Source organism: Pogona vitticeps, chromosome 6 (assembly GCF_051106095.1).
Source record: "Pogona vitticeps strain Pit_001003342236 chromosome 6, PviZW2.1, whole genome shotgun sequence".
Lineage (NCBI taxonomy): Eukaryota > Metazoa > Chordata > Lepidosauria > Squamata > Agamidae > Pogona > Pogona vitticeps.
Window position 1 is genome coordinate 94,799,722 of NC_135788.1, and position 18,521 is coordinate 94,818,242.

General features: G+C 42.3%; 1 protein-coding gene across 1 annotated transcript; it reads left to right on the top strand.

Annotated features, from left to right (window-relative positions):
• Positions 1-5,412: 5,412 nt before the first annotated feature.
• Positions 5,413-13,952, top strand: LOC110074902 (coenzyme Q-binding protein COQ10 homolog B, mitochondrial). The gene is made up of 5 exons (XM_020785638.3): positions 5,413-5,572; positions 8,244-8,426; positions 8,899-9,091; positions 11,606-11,707; positions 13,429-13,952. The coding sequence occupies exons 1-5, from the start codon at positions 5,475-5,477 to the stop codon at positions 13,585-13,587; spliced, it is 735 nt and encodes a 244-aa protein (XP_020641297.3). The 5' UTR covers positions 5,413-5,474; the 3' UTR covers positions 13,588-13,952.
• Positions 13,953-18,521: the final 4,569 nt, after the last annotated feature.

Below are 18,521 nucleotides of genomic sequence, written 5' to 3' on the forward strand. Positions count from 1 at the left end.
TCCAGCGACTTGCCTGTACCCCAGGATTTTTCTGGCTACAAGTGATGGTGTTTGATGCTGTACCACAGTTCTCTACTACACCCTCAGTTGCTAAAATAAACAGAAAGAGCCATTTTTTGTATTCTAGTTGACATCATCATGATAATTCAGAAATCTTCCATATTCCCCAGTTGCTTCCGTTTTGCCTTCCTCCTGTCTGCCAACAACCAAAGGTGTCTGGTGGTAAGAACAGAGATGAGCATGTGCTGGCACCTGAAAACCCAACACACCAAAGATGCTAAACCAGGGTCCCTCACACTCAAATGCATCAGGACAGCATCCTGCCTCATATGCTTATCATGCACAATCCCATCGCCTTAGCATATTTTTTTTATTTTTTATTATTATTATTATTATTATTATTATTATTATTATTATTATTATTATTATTATTATTATTATTATTATTATTATTATTACTACTACTACTACTACTACTACAGTGGTGCCTCGCTTAACGAGCGCACCATATAACGATGAAATCGCATAGCGATCCTTTTTTTGGATCGCTAATGCGATCGCTCAACGAGCTTCAGATAGGGAGAAATTCGCTTTGGGAAGATCGGTAAGCGTTTCGCTTACCGATCTTCGCAAAACGAAGCTCCGACGATCAGCTGTTTGGCGGACAAAATGGCCGCCGGAAGCCCCAAAATGGCTGCGTGCAGCGTTTTCGCACCCTCCCCTCGCTTAAAGAGGGCGCGAAAATGGCTGCCGGCCATAGGAAACCTCGCTGAACGGTGAGTCAAGGAGCCTTTTGGAACGCATTAAACGATGTTTAATGCGTTTCAATGGCTTTCCCTGTCCCGTTCAGCGATGTTTTGCTATAGTGAAGGTTAATCTGGAACTGATTAACCTCGCTATGCCAGGCACCACTGTATTATTATTATTATTATTAGCCTATCCTGACCTACGACAGTTTCATCCATCACATGTCTACAGCTCCCTTATCACAAGGCAGTTGCCCTTTTCTCCTCTCATAGTTTCCATGAAACTTTGCTTAAGCCATTTTGAATAGCCAAAAAATGAAAAAGGTGAAAAGGGGTTTTCAGAGTGACCCAAAACTTTAAATTGACAAACCCAGGACACAAAAGGAAGAAGAAACGAGGAAGAAAGAGCTTAAAACACAAATGTGGGCACCAATTCTTAGTTACATTTTTAAAAGGCTGAGGCAGCAATGCCAAATACGAGTCTTGTAACACCTTAAACACCTTCTGTTGGTTAAGCTTTTGTAGACTTCAGCTCATTTGCATCTCACACAGGTTGGATGAAGTGCGCTGCAACCCACAAGGGGCATTTGTTAGGAATGGGCAACATGAGGCTTGTGGGCCACGTGCCGCTCAAGGGTTCTGATGTGAGTCCTCTAACTTTTTTTTAATTTGAACATAAATTTTCAATTATAATTGCTCACACCAGCCATGCTGCTGACACAGTGTGCGGGCAGATATCCAAAAAGGTAATTTTTCCAACTTGTGCTTTTAATAACATTTTTTGTTATTGGCTGCTTTACCTGCATCTGAGTGACTCCTGACAAGGTGCCTGCCTTGTGCCATTTAAATGGGCCTATGGACATCCAGTGATTTTCATGGCTTAGCTGGGATTGAATGTGGCTTTCCCAAGTTGCAGGCCAATACTCCGATGTGTGAAAATCACTTGGGGTCTCTCAATAGGTAATGAAAGGTCTCTGCAAAAGCCTTCTTGTTCAGCCATTCTAGGACTCACTGAAAACAGGATCTTGGCTTACTGACTCAAAGTAAACTTGTGGTCTACTGTTTGCAGAGAATAAGAGGCTTAGAAAACAACACCACAAATCATGAATCTTGTTTATACTTATCTAAGAACTTCTGTCTCACCTGTAAAATGCATAAAGAATATTTTGTTAATTGTGAGGGGCCTGCTGGGGAGGTGGAAGGAGGTAGCCTCCCCCCAGTTGAATTGTATAGGCAGAACTTGGAAATGTTACATGCCTCAGAATCACCCAGTCCGCAGCCATGATGGATGGGGATTCTGGGGCACTAGTTTAGATAAGGAGTTTTTCCAGGTCTACATAGAGCAGTTACTTTATTTGCATGAAGCTCCTGGATTCTGTTTTTACCATTTAAATAAAGTTCTCTTTGGGGTAAACGTGATAAAAAGCACACAGCAAACCCCCAATAAAGTTGGACTGTTCCACTTCAGTTACCTTTTACTTAATTGAGAGGTCAGTAGAATTTCAAAGGTTAAAAAAGTGACACCTCAACTAATTTATATAGCTTAGAGCTCTCTGGGGAGTGCCAGACCTTTGATGTTTTCACTTTATAGAGCACGATGAGGTAGTGGTAAACAGAAAGGGCGTGTTTCACACTTGGGAGATGCAGGTCTGTTTGGTATTTCCGACACCCCATTAAAAAGAAATTAAGTCATGCAGGCAGGGGCCTTGTGACTTAATACTTACTTTGGAATTGGTTTCCAGGAGGAACTGCGATGATAGTTCATTCCAGTGGAAGAATTTTGTCATGTGCTGTTCCATAATGGCAAAGGGACTGGTCCATAGTAAATAGCTTTATTAGTACTTTTATTCAGTTGTAACTATTGAGCACAGATGCATAAACACCTGTTTGGATAAATCCAGTTATGAGGTCAATTGTTGATGCAGCAAAGTGTTCAATAACTTCAAATTTGATCCCTGCTTTTTCTTTTTTTCTTATTTTTAAAATTGTATGATATAACATAAGATATAACAGTAAATGCAAAAAGAAGAGAGTATTTTAAAGAACAAAGTAAAAGAAAAATCAACATATATTATTGAACAGGGTTTCTTTATATCCCCAATAAGCTTTTGTTATACTAGTCTATAAAATGTCTCCCCCAAATTGTTGATATTCTGCTTGTAATCTATATGTCTCTTATGAGAAAGGGGGCCATGTCTCAAATAGTGTATCTCCACATGATGATCTCGTCGTAATTTTTCTTTTCTCAGTTAATTTCTCTAAAGTCGTCATTTCCCATGGTCTCTTTATCCATGTGTGTGTTGAAATCTCCAGCATTTCCCAGTCTGTGTCCATTCTAGCTACCGAAGTCCACTTTAGGAGTCACATTCTTCAGGACATTCTGCCTCCTAAACACTTAATGTCACTCATCCCAAGGGTTTAACTCATGCCATGTCCTCATAGGCTTTGAGTCCTAATAGATCATTCAGACTCTTAACCATGTATTTCATTACTCTGATTTCCTTCTGTGCCTCCACCCCCACCCCACCCCCATTGAATCTTCTGTGATTGCTAAGCCTTCTCCTGATGGTTTCTTCAGGCTGTGATTTAATCACAGGCTCTGTCTTGATTGTAATCCAAATACAGGCAGTGGCGTAACAGTGGCATTTGTTTCATAGGCCAGCTTAAATTCTTTCACATGCCCCCCCTTTTTTTGTTTACTTAGCCATCTGAAAAGTTTGATTATCTGATAAGTTAGATACAGTATGGCTTCCCAAATTGCTGCAGCTTTTGCAAGCCTTTTTCTTACTACAAACAGAGTCTTTTGTTGGGTAATTATCCTTCTGTGATTCTTTCTGGTACATCCCTGGCATATTTCCTCTCGGTTTTCTGGATCTGTCATCTGGACTCTCCCCCCCCCCCCCAACCCCCAGGTCTCCTTGGCCTTTGTTGTGGGCGGCTGTGGGTGTGAGTTGGAGGAAGGCATCTGCTATGAGTGGAAGGGCTGTTTGGAATCTAGGTGCTAATCAGGTGTCAAATTGATATTCCAGTACTGCATTCCAGTACTCAGCGGCATACATACATACCGCCTCCTTCCATATGAGCCTACCCAGCAGTTAAGATCTAGCCAGGGGGCCCTTTTGAAAGAGCTGTCCCTCAAGGAGATAAGAGGGAGGGCTTGTAGAGAAAGGGCCTTTTCGGCAGCTGCCCCCAGACTATGGAGTGCCCTCCTGACAGATTCATCTGGCGCCGACGATGATGACATTTCGGCGCCAGGTCAAAACCTTCCTGTTCCAGAAGGCTTTTAATTGAAATAATATCAGCTGGGGGTCTGATGGCAATTTTTAGAGTATATATTTTTAATTGCATTTTAATTATTTTGCCCTTTTATTTTGCCTTTTTATTGTATTTTAAATGTTGTAAGCCGCCCAGAGACGTTCGGGTAGTGTGGGCAGCATATAAGTTAAATGAATGAATGAATGAATGAATGAATGAATGAATGAATGAATGAATAAATAAATAAATAAATAAATAAATAAATAAATAAATAAATAAATAAATAAATAAATAAATGCTCATGGTGGCACAAAGTATCCCATATGGCAAGCCAGACTTGGGTTTGACAGTGAGTCTTGTGTGGGTGACTGGAATCCAGTTGCCTGGGTGGGCAGTGGGAGAAGAGAGTGGAGCCTGCTGTCAGTATGTACCTATATATAGGGTGATAATTATGCTACGTGGCTGTTTGACTACACATTTGACATGAAAAATGGGGTGTTCTTAAATAATAACTTTGTGTAAGTTGAGCCAGATTCTAATACTGAAACACTTCTCTGGAAGGACCACGTGTAATATTTGCACATATTTGCTAAATATTGAAAATGCAGGTGTTCAGTTTGCAAACTGGTCCATCTCAACAGACCAGCCAAGTGCCTCCTGAAGCCAGTAGAAAAATACAAGCGTGGGAATCGATGTCACAACATGACCACTGGTTTTAAACAAGGAATTGGAGGCCACTTCACAGAGAGGTTTATTACTGGGTCTTAGGCACAGTGTTACTGTATTCAAGATAAGTGCACTGTAACTAGCCAAAAATGCTATGTAGGCACAGCAGTCTCTTTCCCCATCTCTGCCCTACAAACACACACTATCCGTGGGAATAAAGGCACATCATCACCTCCTGCCATTTCCCAGACACATGCTAGGCCCATTGTCAAATCATACGGCGGCAGTCTTGATTTCTAGCTGATTTCTAGTATTCTAAGCAGGAGACAAACAGGGGTTCCCATCCCTGCTTTAAATCAGGACAATGTGCTTTACTCCGATGTCAGCCCTGTTACCTTCAGGGACCCTCTTGCTCATCTAGGTCAGAACCGGGGCCCACCACAACACAGCTGACTTTCTCTTATACAGCTTGGCAAAATTACAGTATTTTTTTTAAGAACATAGTTCTCCACATCTATGCCCTGTGACCATGATGGACATTCTTCGTGAGGCTCTGGCCGGGTGTGGGTTCGGTTTAATCCACTTCGATTGCACTTTTGTCGCTCCCTGTCCACACACCTGTCAAGAGCTGGCCTGACCTGTTCCGGAGGGGCGGGACGGGGGCTGAACCTCCCGGCCGCGCTCGGCCCGCCCCCCCAGACGCGCCCCCAGGGGGGCGGGAGGCAAAGACTCGGAGCTCGTTAAGGCCGGCCACCCGCGAGTTGCGAACCCAGAGATTAGGCTCGGAAGACGGCCTGCGCTTGAACGATGGCCGGGACCTCGAGCCGCTTCGGTCGGAGCAGCCTTGACGCCGTTGGGCGGCTGCTGGAGACCGGCTTTCGCCCGCGCTGCACGAAAGGATCGCGGTAAGAGGAGCGCCCGGGAAGGACTGTTGGGGATCGGGGGGGCTGGGATGCTATAGGGGGCGATTTGAAGGGTCCAGGAAAGGCGGAGGAACGCATTTGTCCCGCTTCGTGGTTCTAACTTTTTTCCAAAACTTGTTCCCCGCAAAGTTTTCTAAAGTCAACGCAAGGCATAAGGGTAGACACGCTGGATGGGCGAACTTTCTTCTGATCAAAACTACTTAAGGACGTCCCAATATGAATGAAACTGCATTGTAACCCTCTCAATTAATTCAGTGGCGGGGCTTTAAATACTTTGGTTGGCTCTTACCATAAAATGGGAGTGAAAAGGTATAAGACAGTGTAATTTAGCTGAGCAGCAGATAAAAAATAATTTTAGAATAATTGCAAATATTTTAAAACCAATTAAAGAGAATAAAGGGCACAGTCCAGCCCCCACAGTGTTAAGCATCCCATTTATTCCACTGCGAGAGTTAAAATACAGATGAACAGTACCGTTTTATATATGCCTCTAATAGTGAGGCAAGATGTAGCACAGGCAATTAGGGGCCATAATGTAAAGTCTGACTGAATAATATAAATCAGACTCCATGGAAAACCTGTCAATATAATCGTCATTCAAGTCTGTGCTCCAACTGCTGATGCTGAAGATGAATCTGAAAGCTTTTATGCAAGTATTCATGAGGAAACTGAACACACGCCAAAACAAGACACTTATAATCATAGGTGACTGGAATGCAAAAAATAGGATATAAAGCAGAATCAAAGGCTGTTGAAAAATTTGGTCTGAGGGTGGGAGAGAAATGAAGCAGAATGATTCATAGAGTTGTCTGAAGCCAACAATCTGTTTATTGCAAATAAATAAACATGCAAGCAACCAAAGAGGCATCCGTACCCATGGATATCACCAAATGGTCAATACAGAAATCAAATGCGTAATTGGAAGCAGGAGATGGACAAGTTGTCTTCTTTCTGCCAAGCTCTGCAGTTCTATTAAAACAAGACCACAAGTGGATTGTGGTACTGATAATGAACTATTAATATCCAACATTAGAGTAAAGCTGAAAAAGAACACTAAGAGAATCCTAGTGCCAAAACCTGCAATGCTAGAAATTGAAGAGATGATCTGAAAGCACTAGGAAGAAACAAATCCTGAAGGAAACCCACAGGCTTAAGTTTACAAGAGCTGAGCCGGGGTGTTGAGAAGGCATTTTGGAGATCTCTCATTCATAAGGCCACCAGAAGTCAGAGGCAACTTGACTGCAAAAAAGACAAAACAACAAGAAAAGACAAAACCGTTGTGTGGTCCCTCCTCCTTACAATTTTGCCAAATGATTACCTTAATAGTGGCCATTGATAAGGAGTAGCTGGGTGATAATTGGAACATCTTTGCTTGGATAAGAATTTTAAAACAGCTGAACAAGAGTTAACAAAGAGGTTCAACTCAATCTCTAAACCTCTCAGTATGCTGGTGAATTAATCACCTTATCCACTTAAGCATGTCTGTTAGCATTCAGCTCCTTGCTGATAATGGCCACTGTTTGTGTAATTATCACTGTTTGGACTGTTGGCATCTCATTTCCCTCAGATCCAGAACTTAAAAAGTTATGTTTTAAAAGGAACCCATTAGATTCTGACTCTTTATTCTCCAGCAATCATTGCATCCTACAGAAAATACAGAGAAATACTCTCATCCCTCTAACTACTCATTCTGATATTGCGCCTTGGAAATGCCTACAAAAATACAGAATATAAAACTGAAGTATTTTATGCCCTTTAGGACTGAAAAAGAGAATGACATTAAATCTGAAAAATTCAAAATTTCTCTTTAAAAGCCCTTTAGAAGTAACATGTGAAAGTATATAGATGTTACTCATGACACTTAAGCAACTTGATACTCATTTCATCTAATAGTAACTTATAATTACTATTTACATTCGCAAAGGCTTTCATGGCCGGGATCTAATGGTTGTTGTGGGTTTTTCGGGCTCTTAGGCTGTGTTCTGAAGGTTGTTCTTCCTAACATTTTGCCAGTCTCTGTGGCCGGCATCTTCAGAGGACAGGAGTTAGAACTCTGTGCTCTGGTGCAGTTTGTTTGGGAGTTGAGTCCCAAAAACCCACAACAACCACTATTTACATTACTTGTTTCCAAAAAAGTAACTTGTAACAGGAAACTGTGTTACTTATAATCAGTTACAGTGGACCCTTGACTTACAGACGGCTTGACTTACAGACTTTTTGAGTTACAGACTTCTCTGGCCGCAAAATTTAGGTTTGACTTGCAGCCTGAGAATTGACTTACAGACCAGAAAAAAACCAAAATGGAACAAAAACGGCCTGTTACGGGATTAATTGGTTTTCAATGCACTGTAGGTCCATGGAGACTTGACCTACAGATTTTTTGACTTGAGAACCGCCTTCCAATACGGATTAGGTTCTCAAGTCAAGACCCCACTGTACTTCTAAACTCTGCTTATTACAAGCCATCACTCACTGAACAGGTACAATTGAACATACAGTACTGTATAACATATTTAATATAGCATTACATATATGGGATTTCATGTGAGAATCCGCCAACTCATGAAGTAGGCTTTAGCCCTCAAAAGCTTATGCCCCCAAGATTCTTGTTACTTTTTCTAACTGCTGCCCTTTTCCCTTTTTTTGTCTGCAGACTGGGGTTGTCACACTGCAGGCACTTCAGCTGCAACGGGATCCTCGCCCCACGGATTCTGAAGACTTGCCCTACCCAGGCTTCAGGGTCAGCTACAGCTCAACAAATCCGTCCCTTCCTGAGCTTGGCGGCTCCACTGCTCGGTGCCAAGAGAGTGGAGTACACAGAAGTCCGTCAGCTCCCGTGAGTTTGCTTCCCTTGCTTCATTCTTGCCGAGATGCTAAGCCTGTGTCAGGGTTGTGCAGCCCACAGGAGTTCAGAGGGTGAAACAATTTTCCAAATGGAAAAAAGAAAGAAAGAACTCCACCCTGATTGTGGAAAACTAACATTCCTATAGAAAGGGCCTTAGATCATAGCTAATCAGATTAGATTTTCCTTGGTCCACTCTGCCGCGCTGGGGCACCCTTTTTACTGGTTACTTCAAATATCGCAGAGATGACGAGGAAGTTTGACACTGATCTGTGGTTCACGCTGAGTGGTTCCCCCTGACGCCTCAAGGACTGCGTTTGTGTGCATTTGTATGGGAGCTAACATTCTTGAGATGCTGCCCTTGTTAGTCAGCACCACTGTGTGTGTTCTCGTTTCCTTCTCTTCACATCCACATTTGGCCATTCTCGCTCATCTTTGCCATTGCCCCTCCTTTCTCCCCTCACAGGTATTCCGTCGATCAGATGTATGACATTGTAGCCGACGTGGGCAGCTATCAGCAGTTTGTCCCCTGGTGTAACTGCTCCCGTGTCATTTCCAGTCACAATGAATTTTCTCAGGCTGAACTGGAAGTGGGATTCCCTCCTGTGACAGAACGATACGTTTCTGAAATTTCTGTAGTGCCGCATCGACAGATCCGGGTAAGGACCCTTGGTGAATTGGGAGGGGTGCTTTGCCCTGATATTGATATTGGTATAATATCAGGGGCACTGCTTTGTCAGCAACTGTTTCCTACGCAAAGGCAGAAAGGAAACTTTCCCCAAAGCCACACCTGGAAGATCAACCCCAGAAACCCACTGGGCTGAAGGCTGGCAATCAGCAGTGCCATCAGATTAGGAATTAGGGGGTGGCCTATGGCTCTGTTCAACAGAAGGAGCAGGAGGACCCCAAAAGACACCAAAGCTGGCTTACCACTCTGAAATCAATGCAGTCATATGCTCTCCTACTTAAAGATCGTCCTACCTCTGTTATACTGCCTTTGAAAGGACCAAACCACTAGTCCTAGAACTTCTAGCAATAGCCCAGCACAAAGAAATAGGGCAGACAACGATTTCCTGATTCTTTCTCTGCTGGGTATGCACTTTATCTGCTCAATATCTGTGCATCAGAGCAAAGAAACATGACCATGAGTAAAAGAATGCAGCAATTGAAGCTTTCAGCAGAGCTTGGGGAAAAAATATGTTTTGACTACAAGACCCAGAATCCTCCAGCCCCTATGACCACAGCCATGCTGGTTAAGGCATTTTGAGAGCTGGAAACTGGAAACGCCAGTTGTCGAAGCTCTGATTTTAAGACTGAGATAGCTGATAGCAATGCATTGTTGCTGGCAGAATCCATCCTTCGTTTCCAGTTATTGTGAGAATTGCAGTTAAGCTCAAAGGGAACAGGGAAGGGTGAGGGGTGGAGGTGGCGCATAAAGTCACTCCTATTATAGTTGAGCCTTTTTTTTCTTTGCTTTCACTACACCACTGCGGGGTTGTTTTAATTTGCTGTGAGCATAGGGCAGAGTTTTGGTTGACAAAAACAGAATCAATGCTTAAAATTCTTCTTTCTCTGGGATAAGTGTTGACTCTTTCAAATTGGGTCAATGGTGATGTCTTTGATTACAACACTCATAATCATTGTGCGTGGGGCAGATGGGAGTTAAGAGTCCACAACATCTGGAAAAATGCTAATTAGATAAGGCAGGGCTAAAGCACAACCTGAAATTGGCAGAGCTTCTTCCAGAATATTCTGGGCCCTGTAGATTTGAAATATTTCTTTTTGTTAGTGATGGGGCCCCAAGTTATAAGTTCTGCAATTATTTGTTGGAGGGCCATTGCTGCAAAACTGGTTTAAAGCACTTTCAGCTGATTATGTTCCAGCTCTTTGTGTCACTTCCTCTTACACACGCATCCTTCACATGCAAAGTGGCAACATCATGGGAGAATTGACCTCGTCATGTTTTTAGAAAGCATTGGAAAGTGACAATAGGATTTGCCAGTAGACATGTGAAACTTTAAACCATTGTCAAGAACCAACATTTGTTTTTAATTCATCTAGCACTGTTGCCACTAAGCATATTAAGACTACTTTGCATTCCCCATTGTGATGGGCTTTGTATTGACACTACTGTATGAGGAATTCATACACTAATTTACTGCTCTCCCCATCCAAACAAGATTCACATTCCTAACAAGGAACAGAATTTCAAATTCCCAAGGAGAGATGTAGAGAAACCCACAAGATGCTTTCATTGGATACCTGCATGCTGTCCGAGGGTGGCATGTGCCTTACTTACCACCATGTAGTGGTAAAGCATGGCTGTTCCTCTCTGAACACACTGATCTTGGAAACTAAGCTAGATCTGAGTTAGCTTGTACTTGGATTGGAAACTACCAGGGATTGCCATGTAGGGAAGGGGTGGACAACATGCAGCTTGTGGGCAACATTCCACTCCTCCATTTTTCTGCTACCCAAGAAGGTCCATTTCTTCTCTAGGTAGCCTACAGGAGTCGCCTCAGAGACCTTAGCAAAGGCAATAATGTTAGGAGAAGCTGACAGTAATAGGAAAAGAGGAAGACCTAACATGAAATGGATTGATTGAATAGCCATGGCTCATAGTTTGCAAGATCTGAGCAGGGTTGTTCATGGCAGAACTTTCTGGAAGTTATTAATACACAGGGCTACCATAACTAGATGGTAACTTGATAGCACAGAAGAAATCTAACAGATACATAGCAGTGTGAACTTTGTGGGTTACAATCACATATAAATTAATGTATGTTCAATTTATACAAATCTCTGCCCTCTCCATCTGGATGATTTTCTTTCTTTCTTTCTTTCTTTCTTTCTTTCTTTCTTTCTTTCTTTCTTTCTTTCTTTCTTTCTTTCTTTCTTTCTTTCTTTCTTTCTTTCTTTCTAGTGTAAGGAGGATGGGCCAGAGAGTATAGTCCTGATCTCTCCTCAAGGGAATATAATTATACATATCCCTCATCTATGAAGAGACTTCTGGAAGGCCACTTTATGCCTGGCTAGCATATATGAAGAGCTGCCCAGTTCTTTCTTCACTAGACAGTTTGTCAAACTCAAACAACTAAAATGGGTGATTTTTCTGTTTGGACTGATTTTGAAACAGCAGACATTCAACCAATGCTGCTTTGTTCACCTTTCAGGCTGTGAGTAAGGATGGACATTTATTTCGACATTTGGAGACACTGTGGCAGTTCAAGCCAGGACGTCCTGGACAACTGGATACATGCATGCTCAAATTTTACGTAAGTGTCTCTTGTGTGCCCCTTTCTGTGCCAGCTGCTGGTTGCAAGTGGGACTCCAAAGTTAGTCAAATGGGTGATAAAGGTTAAAGGTAGCAGGTTTGCAAAGTCCAGTTTCATCACAAGTTCAAAGGTTGGCTTAAACTGGGGATTTTATGGCAGCTTTGTACATTTGTCACAAATTGATTAGGCAACGTCACATTTAGTTCCTAAGTACTGAGTATCTGTCTTAAGTGCAGAATGGGCTTTTTCTTTTTTTTTTTTAACCAGGCAGAGAGGTCATCAACTATAAGTATTAACTTTCAGTATCTCAGTGTATTGCATTTTCAAGCACATTTCACAACTACAAGAGTTGGAAACCTGTTTAAAAAGTAAAATCTGATACTTCACAAAACTGTGATCAAGACTGGTAGCATTTATGCTGCAATCCTCTCTACATTTTTGAGTTGTGGCACATACAATTTTTTTTTAAGTTTGCCATTTTGGTTTGCCATGTGGTTTGATTTGTGATTTTTATTTCTTTTAGATTGCTTTAACTGTAGGAAAACCATTAGATCCTCCCTAAATAATAAGGCTTCTTGAGAGTTGGCCTTTGGTTTAGAGCAGCATTTTCCAAACTTTTAATACTTGGGACCATCGCACCCCCCTGCCCAGATTAAAATCAGTGCCACACTTCATTCATACATAGCTGCCTATACATCTCCATCAGCAGAGCTTAGATAAATTACTGGGGTGGGTGTGTTTTGACAACACTTTCCAGAATCCTCCTCCTAGCATGTGGGATTCTGGAAGCTGTTGTCCAAAAAAGTACCAAGCTCATTTGTTGGACAGGATGCCCAAACGGGCCTCCTTTTGTGCCATTGTCATCGTCATTGCTTTTCATTCCTCTTCTTTTTGGCCCTAATCTACACCACTGCGTCTTTAAGCAAAGGCTCTTTGTTACCATGGCCGTGATTAGCACTCATGGGAACAGATAGCAAGAGCTACAAAGTATTGCATGGGGAGCTTTCAGGGTCACCTGTGGGCTCTTTGCCAGATATTGGTTTTAAGTATGATAGTCCTGTTCCTTAGAGTGATATTATTCTTCATAAATTTAGCAGGGGGGGGAGGGATGAACGTCATTGTCATGCAGACCCATAGCAGACAAGGTCAGCCCAAGACATGTTGTTGTCTTAAGTCCATAGTATCCAAGCAGGGGAGACTCTACTATGACATTAATGAAGGTTATGCTTCATTAATGTCATAGTAATGCCAGAGGCCCGCAGAAGCAACTTTAGTCCACATTTTGTGATGATCTGTCATGGAACAACCCCATTGAAGAACATAACACTAGTGACCCAGACCTTGTTACTGGTTGTGAAGCCCCCCCCCAATAAACGCTCAAGCTTCAGGGGCTCCCCAAAATATATGTCTGCAATTGCATCCAAGGTTTTTTTTGGCATAGGACAGAGAAATCTCCCACACACCTCTCTCCATCTCCAGAGTAATAATAATAAATTAATAATAAAGAAGTAGATCACTGATGATTTGCTGCCCTTTCATACTCCAGATCAGCTGTCTGTGCTGAATACATCACTGTGCCTAATGATAGGGACAGTTCTATTGGTAGATGCATTTGATGAAGTGTTTTCCAACAGTACATACCATGAGTGAGTGCACACAGACACGCGAGGTACAGTATATCACTGTATTAATGGTTTCAATCTCTCTTCCCCCCCTCTCAGGTGTCCTTTGAATTCAAGTCAGTCTTCCATTCTCAACTGGCCAACCTCTTTTTCAATGAGGTAGTCAAGAAGATGGTGTTAGCCTTTGAGAGGAGAGCAGGGAAGCTCTATGGCCCACAGGCTGCAGCCCAACGACGCAAGGCTGTTCGACATGCATGACAGCGGGCGCACTTGGAACGGAAATTGGAGCATCCATCTTAGCCTTAGGGAGAATTTTGTCTTGATCATCCAAGACTGGTCATCTTTTCAGATGCTCTTTTTTTTTTTTGAAAAAGGGACATTGCTTTATTTATGCCTATTTAACTTACAAGTAAATTATTTCATTGATCAGGTTATTTTATTGAGAATATTGTTTTAGGGTAATTTATTGCATATTTAATTCTGATGTTCAAAAGATAACTCCTAGTAATAACTGAAAACACCAAATTTGTGGGATTTTAAAGAAGTTTTTATGCCAATATTTTTTTTTCTTTATGTTGTGGTGTTTTTATTTTAAATGTTAATAATACTTGGATAATTGTAAATGTCCTGATCTTGTGTGTGTTTATTTCAAACACTTCTTAGCCACATCCATGAAAAGCTCCTTCACTGAACTGAGCAAACAGTCCTAAAGGCTAGGACGGCTCCACTTCTATTCTATTAAGTGTATACATAGTTTTCTAGTCTGACCCTTTATTCAGGGAGAGGTCCCTGTGCCCTTCGGAATAATATACATACATGGAACATTTTGACTTATCTCCTTCAAACAACTAGTTTTCTTTGAAGATAATTCAAGCAGTTATGCGGAAACTAATGTTTCTGGAGATATTTCAAGAATCTGAGTGCGTAAGTTTTTGCTTCCTGTGTACAGTATTGGCCTGCAGTGAGAACATACAAGAACAAATGGGATAACCAGGAAACTGAGTAACAGCACAAAAATCCTGCTGACAGAAAAGAGTTGTTGGCATGTCCTGTTTTCTTCTTTAGACTCCATGTTCTCTGACCATCCGGTGTACACACACACACACACACACACACACACACACACACACACACACACACACACACACACACACACACACACACACACACACACACACACACACACACACACACACACACACACACACACACACACACACACACTCACTGGACAAGAAACACAGTTGTGTTCAGTAGTTGGAAGAATATTTTAAAAAAATAACCTCTGGCAATATCTAATAAACTGGAGAGCTCCAGCTTGGCTGTCATCCCTTCCTTCTACAAAGCTGAGAACATGGCTTGTGAACTGCCTTTCCTCAGGCAGCCTGAAGTGGCCACTTGAGATGGGCAGCAGTAGTCCAATCCCTTGATTAGTCTTACTGTCGCTCTCAGCTATTTCCCTCTTCTGGAGGTTGTTGCTGTATATACTACACAGCCAGTCCTCTTTGCCTCAACCAATCTTAAAGCCTCAGGTGTAGCGGAGGTTCTCCTTCCATTGTTGGAATTAAACTACGTACATTGACAATTCTGCCCAGGCATTTTTATGCAACAGTTAGGAAAGTAGATGTCTTCCTTGTTACTCTTCTCATGTCAAAAGCCGAGTCTGAAGAGAAGTGCTCCTGTTCTGATGGACACTCTTCCTCTGAGGAATAACCTGAGTCTCTTCTCATGTCAGGAAAGTGACGATGATGATGCAGAGGACAGAACTCCCTTCTTCAGGTGTCAAATAAACAAGGTATATGAGCCCTGAATATGGGCTTCTACCTACAGGTTTTCAGATAATATGGTTTTAAGTTTTTAAAATAGCCAATGAGAAATAATTGGGTTTCCACTGTTTCTGGAAGCTGGGAATGTTATTTGTAACAGTTTTTGGACTGAAAGAGAGCTTTCTTGGGCCACCTCATGTGGCACTTCCCTAACATGCCCTAGTTTTGATCCTCAGCAGAGCATCAGATTCAGTCCACAGCAAGCTAAATACCTCAGTCACTCTCCACAATGTTGTTTTCCTACTTATTAGAGCTCAGCGTAAAAAACGGCAAACTCAAACCTGGTGCTTCTCTGAGCATGTAGAGAGTGGCTTTCAAACCTGTTTCACAACGAGGACTAAGGATAGCCCTTTGTCCAGGGACATTTATGAATGGCAAGAACAGTCCCACCTAACATTGACTATTAAATGATTAAACTACTGTTCCAGGGCAAGTCGTCATAAATGAGTGCAACAGCTCATTTGGCCCAGATGAAAGCTAACTTTCTCCTCCTGACATCTGACCTACCAGCGGAGGCATTGTACCTGAGCTGGCTGGAACAAGATTGTGCTGATTGCACAAGCGGAGATTTGCTGACAAGATTAGGAACAGAAGCCAACACAGACGATGTCAGGGAGCCAATGTCCCCGAGTGCCTTAAGGACGTCAGAGAGAAGGCGGTGTCTTGGGCCAGCCAATGGTGCTGTGAAGGGAGGGAAAACATCCATCCGTACCAGTAAATTTCATCACATAAAACAGAAATGGATCGTTCCCGCTATCTCTCAACGGCTGGTGGTTATGTAACCAAAATGATAACAGCTCTAAAAGAAGGTAGACTTTCCACTCTGGAGGATAGGATAACGACCAGGAAAAAAAAAGGCAGAGAGTTGAGAATCTGTGGCTGTTGCTGGAAGATGAACAAACATTTTCCACCAGGCATGTTTCTGCTACCATCAACTGCCTATCCTAACATCTCCAGGGCTTGCCGGTTTCCTGAAATGTGTTTAGCCAGTTCTCCCATCTCACCATGCCGGCTTCACCACTTCTGCTCTCCTTCTGCCAATGGATCTTTCCTCAGCCCAGCATCACTTCATTCATCTTAACCCTGAATGGGGAACCTCTGGTGCTCCAGGCGCAGTGGACCACAGATTCTGTAATCCCCTACCACAGACCATGCTGGCTGGGCCTCTAGGGGCTGAAGAATAAAACAACTCTCCATTTCAGTCTAAACCTCTTTCTCCAAGTTAGGGATGGGCAAATACAGATCTTGAGATAATCTTAGAATCTTAATCTTAGCCTACAATTCCCATCAGTCTTCATCAATGGACAATTCAAAACAACCAAAGATCCACAGTTGCCAACACCTGATAACATCAGGTTTCTTTCATCTCATATCACTGGTAATGACTTTTGCTTAGTTGTTAAGTCATGTCCGACTCTTCGTGACCCCATGGACCAGAGCACGCCAGGCCCTCCTGTCTTCCACTGTCTCCCGAGTTTGGACAAATTCATATTAGTAACTTCGGTGACACTGTCCAACCATCTCGTCCTCTGTCGTCCCCTTCTCCTCCTGCCTTCACATTTTCCCAACATCAGAGTCTTTAGCAAGAAGTCTTTTCTTCTCATGAGATGGCCAAAGTATTGGAGCCTCAATTTCAGGATCTGTCCTTCCAGTGAACACTCAGGGTTGATTTCATTCAAAATGGATAGGTTTGTTCTCCTTGTAGGCCAGGAGACTCTCAAGAGTCTCCTCCAGCACCACAATTCAAAAGCATCAATTCTTTGGTGGTCAACCTTCTTTATGGTCCAGCTCTCACTTCCGTACATCACTACAGGAAAAACCATAGCTTTGACTATGCAGACCTTTGTCGGCAAGGTGATGTCTCTGCTTTTTAAGATGTTGTCTAGGTTTGTCATCACTTTCCTCCCAAGAAAGTAAAATCTGTCACTGCCTCCATATCTTCCCCTTCTATTTGCCTTGAGGTGATCAGACCAGTGGCCATAACCAGAGGTGGGATTCAGCAGGTTCGCACCGGTTCCCACGATCCGTTTCCTAAATCTAATAATAGTTCGCCGAACCGTTTCCTAAACTGATGAATGAAGGAGGGCCAGGTGACCAGCGAGGAGGGGGGGGAGGGGGGCTATGTTTTTTTTCCCCAAGTTAAACGTAACTAAGGCTGTTGCTCTGACAATTTGTGGAGACAAATGGCACACATTGATCCTCACTCAAAAACAGGAAGACAGCTATCAGCTTTTTAACACTAGTAAGATTTACCACCAGGCCAGGGTTAAAGCAGAGCAGATCAACATATCAAAGGGAAATCTGAACTATCCAGATCCAGACCTTCAGGCTGGGGGTGGGGGTGGGGGTGGGGGCCGGAGGGACTGAGAGGAAGAGGAGGAAAGGGCACACAGAGCATGTTAATTCAAGCATGCATGCTGCATTTGTCTCTGTGACCAGCATCTTCAGAGGACTGTTCAAACTTGCTTTCACAAGCTTTCATTTTTAAGATTATTCAAGTAAGTAGGTAAGTATAATACATTTCTATGTCTGAGCATAAAGCCGCTTTTCATTAAATATTTCCCTGCCTTAGCTGTTTGCCATGCAGTCTTGAGAAATGGAAGGAGGAAAATGAAATGGTATTTTATCATGTAAAATATATTTTGAAAATTATTTCAACAGGATTCCCTTTAGGACCTTTTAGCATTTATGTAATTGTTATTGTGTTTGAGTTTAGAAAATTTGATACTTCTATTTTTTGAAATAAATAAATACCTGAACTTTGGAGAAAAACGCTCAGAAGCCTGTTGGTGATCAATTAGTTATGCAAAATTAACTTACAGCAACTAGGTTTTCAAAGAAAGTATATGTTTTTAAAGAGTGATTTTACAATTTCCACTCCTAGTGAATTTCCATGGCTGAGTGAGGATTTGAACCCTGGTCTCCAGAGTCCTAATATGCCAGACTATTCCTGTATTTGTGATTAACACATGCTTAAGTTTAATTGTGTTCATCAGGTGCCCCAAGAAACATAACCAAATTTTGCCACCATGAGTTAATGCTTTTTAACATGAAGTTAATTTGCCTCCCTCCAGTGATGTCCTTTCAAGGGAAAATGAACATTTATGATATAGGCCACTATGTTTAGATTTTCAGGGAGGGAGGGCATAACATGCCACTTTTTTCATTGGTATGCAGAAATCTAGTATTTAGGATCTATGGAAAAACTAATGGGGAACCAGGCTTGGTCAGGAGGAGGGGATGGTATTATATTTTATTATGATGATGATTAAAAAATTTAAAAGCTGGTAAGGACATTTATTTGCAAAGGCTTTCATGGCCGGGATCTGATGGTTGTTGTGGGTTTTTCGGGAAGAGCAACCTTCA

What these genes read in the sequence shown, in the direction of transcription:
- LOC110074902 (XM_020785638.3), top strand. Translation starts at nt 5,475, where the DNA reads ATGGCCGGGACCTCGAGCCGCTTCGGTCGGAGCAGCCTTGACGCCGTT. An exon ending in CGCTGCACGAAAGGATCGCG is followed by an intron (nt 5,573 to 8,243) that starts GTAAGAGGAGCG and finishes TTTTGTCTGCAG; the next exon opens with ACTGGGGTTGTCACACTGCA. An exon ending in TGCCGCATCGACAGATCCGG is followed by an intron (nt 9,092 to 11,605) that starts GTAAGGACCCTT and finishes TTCACCTTTCAG; the next exon opens with GCTGTGAGTAAGGATGGACA.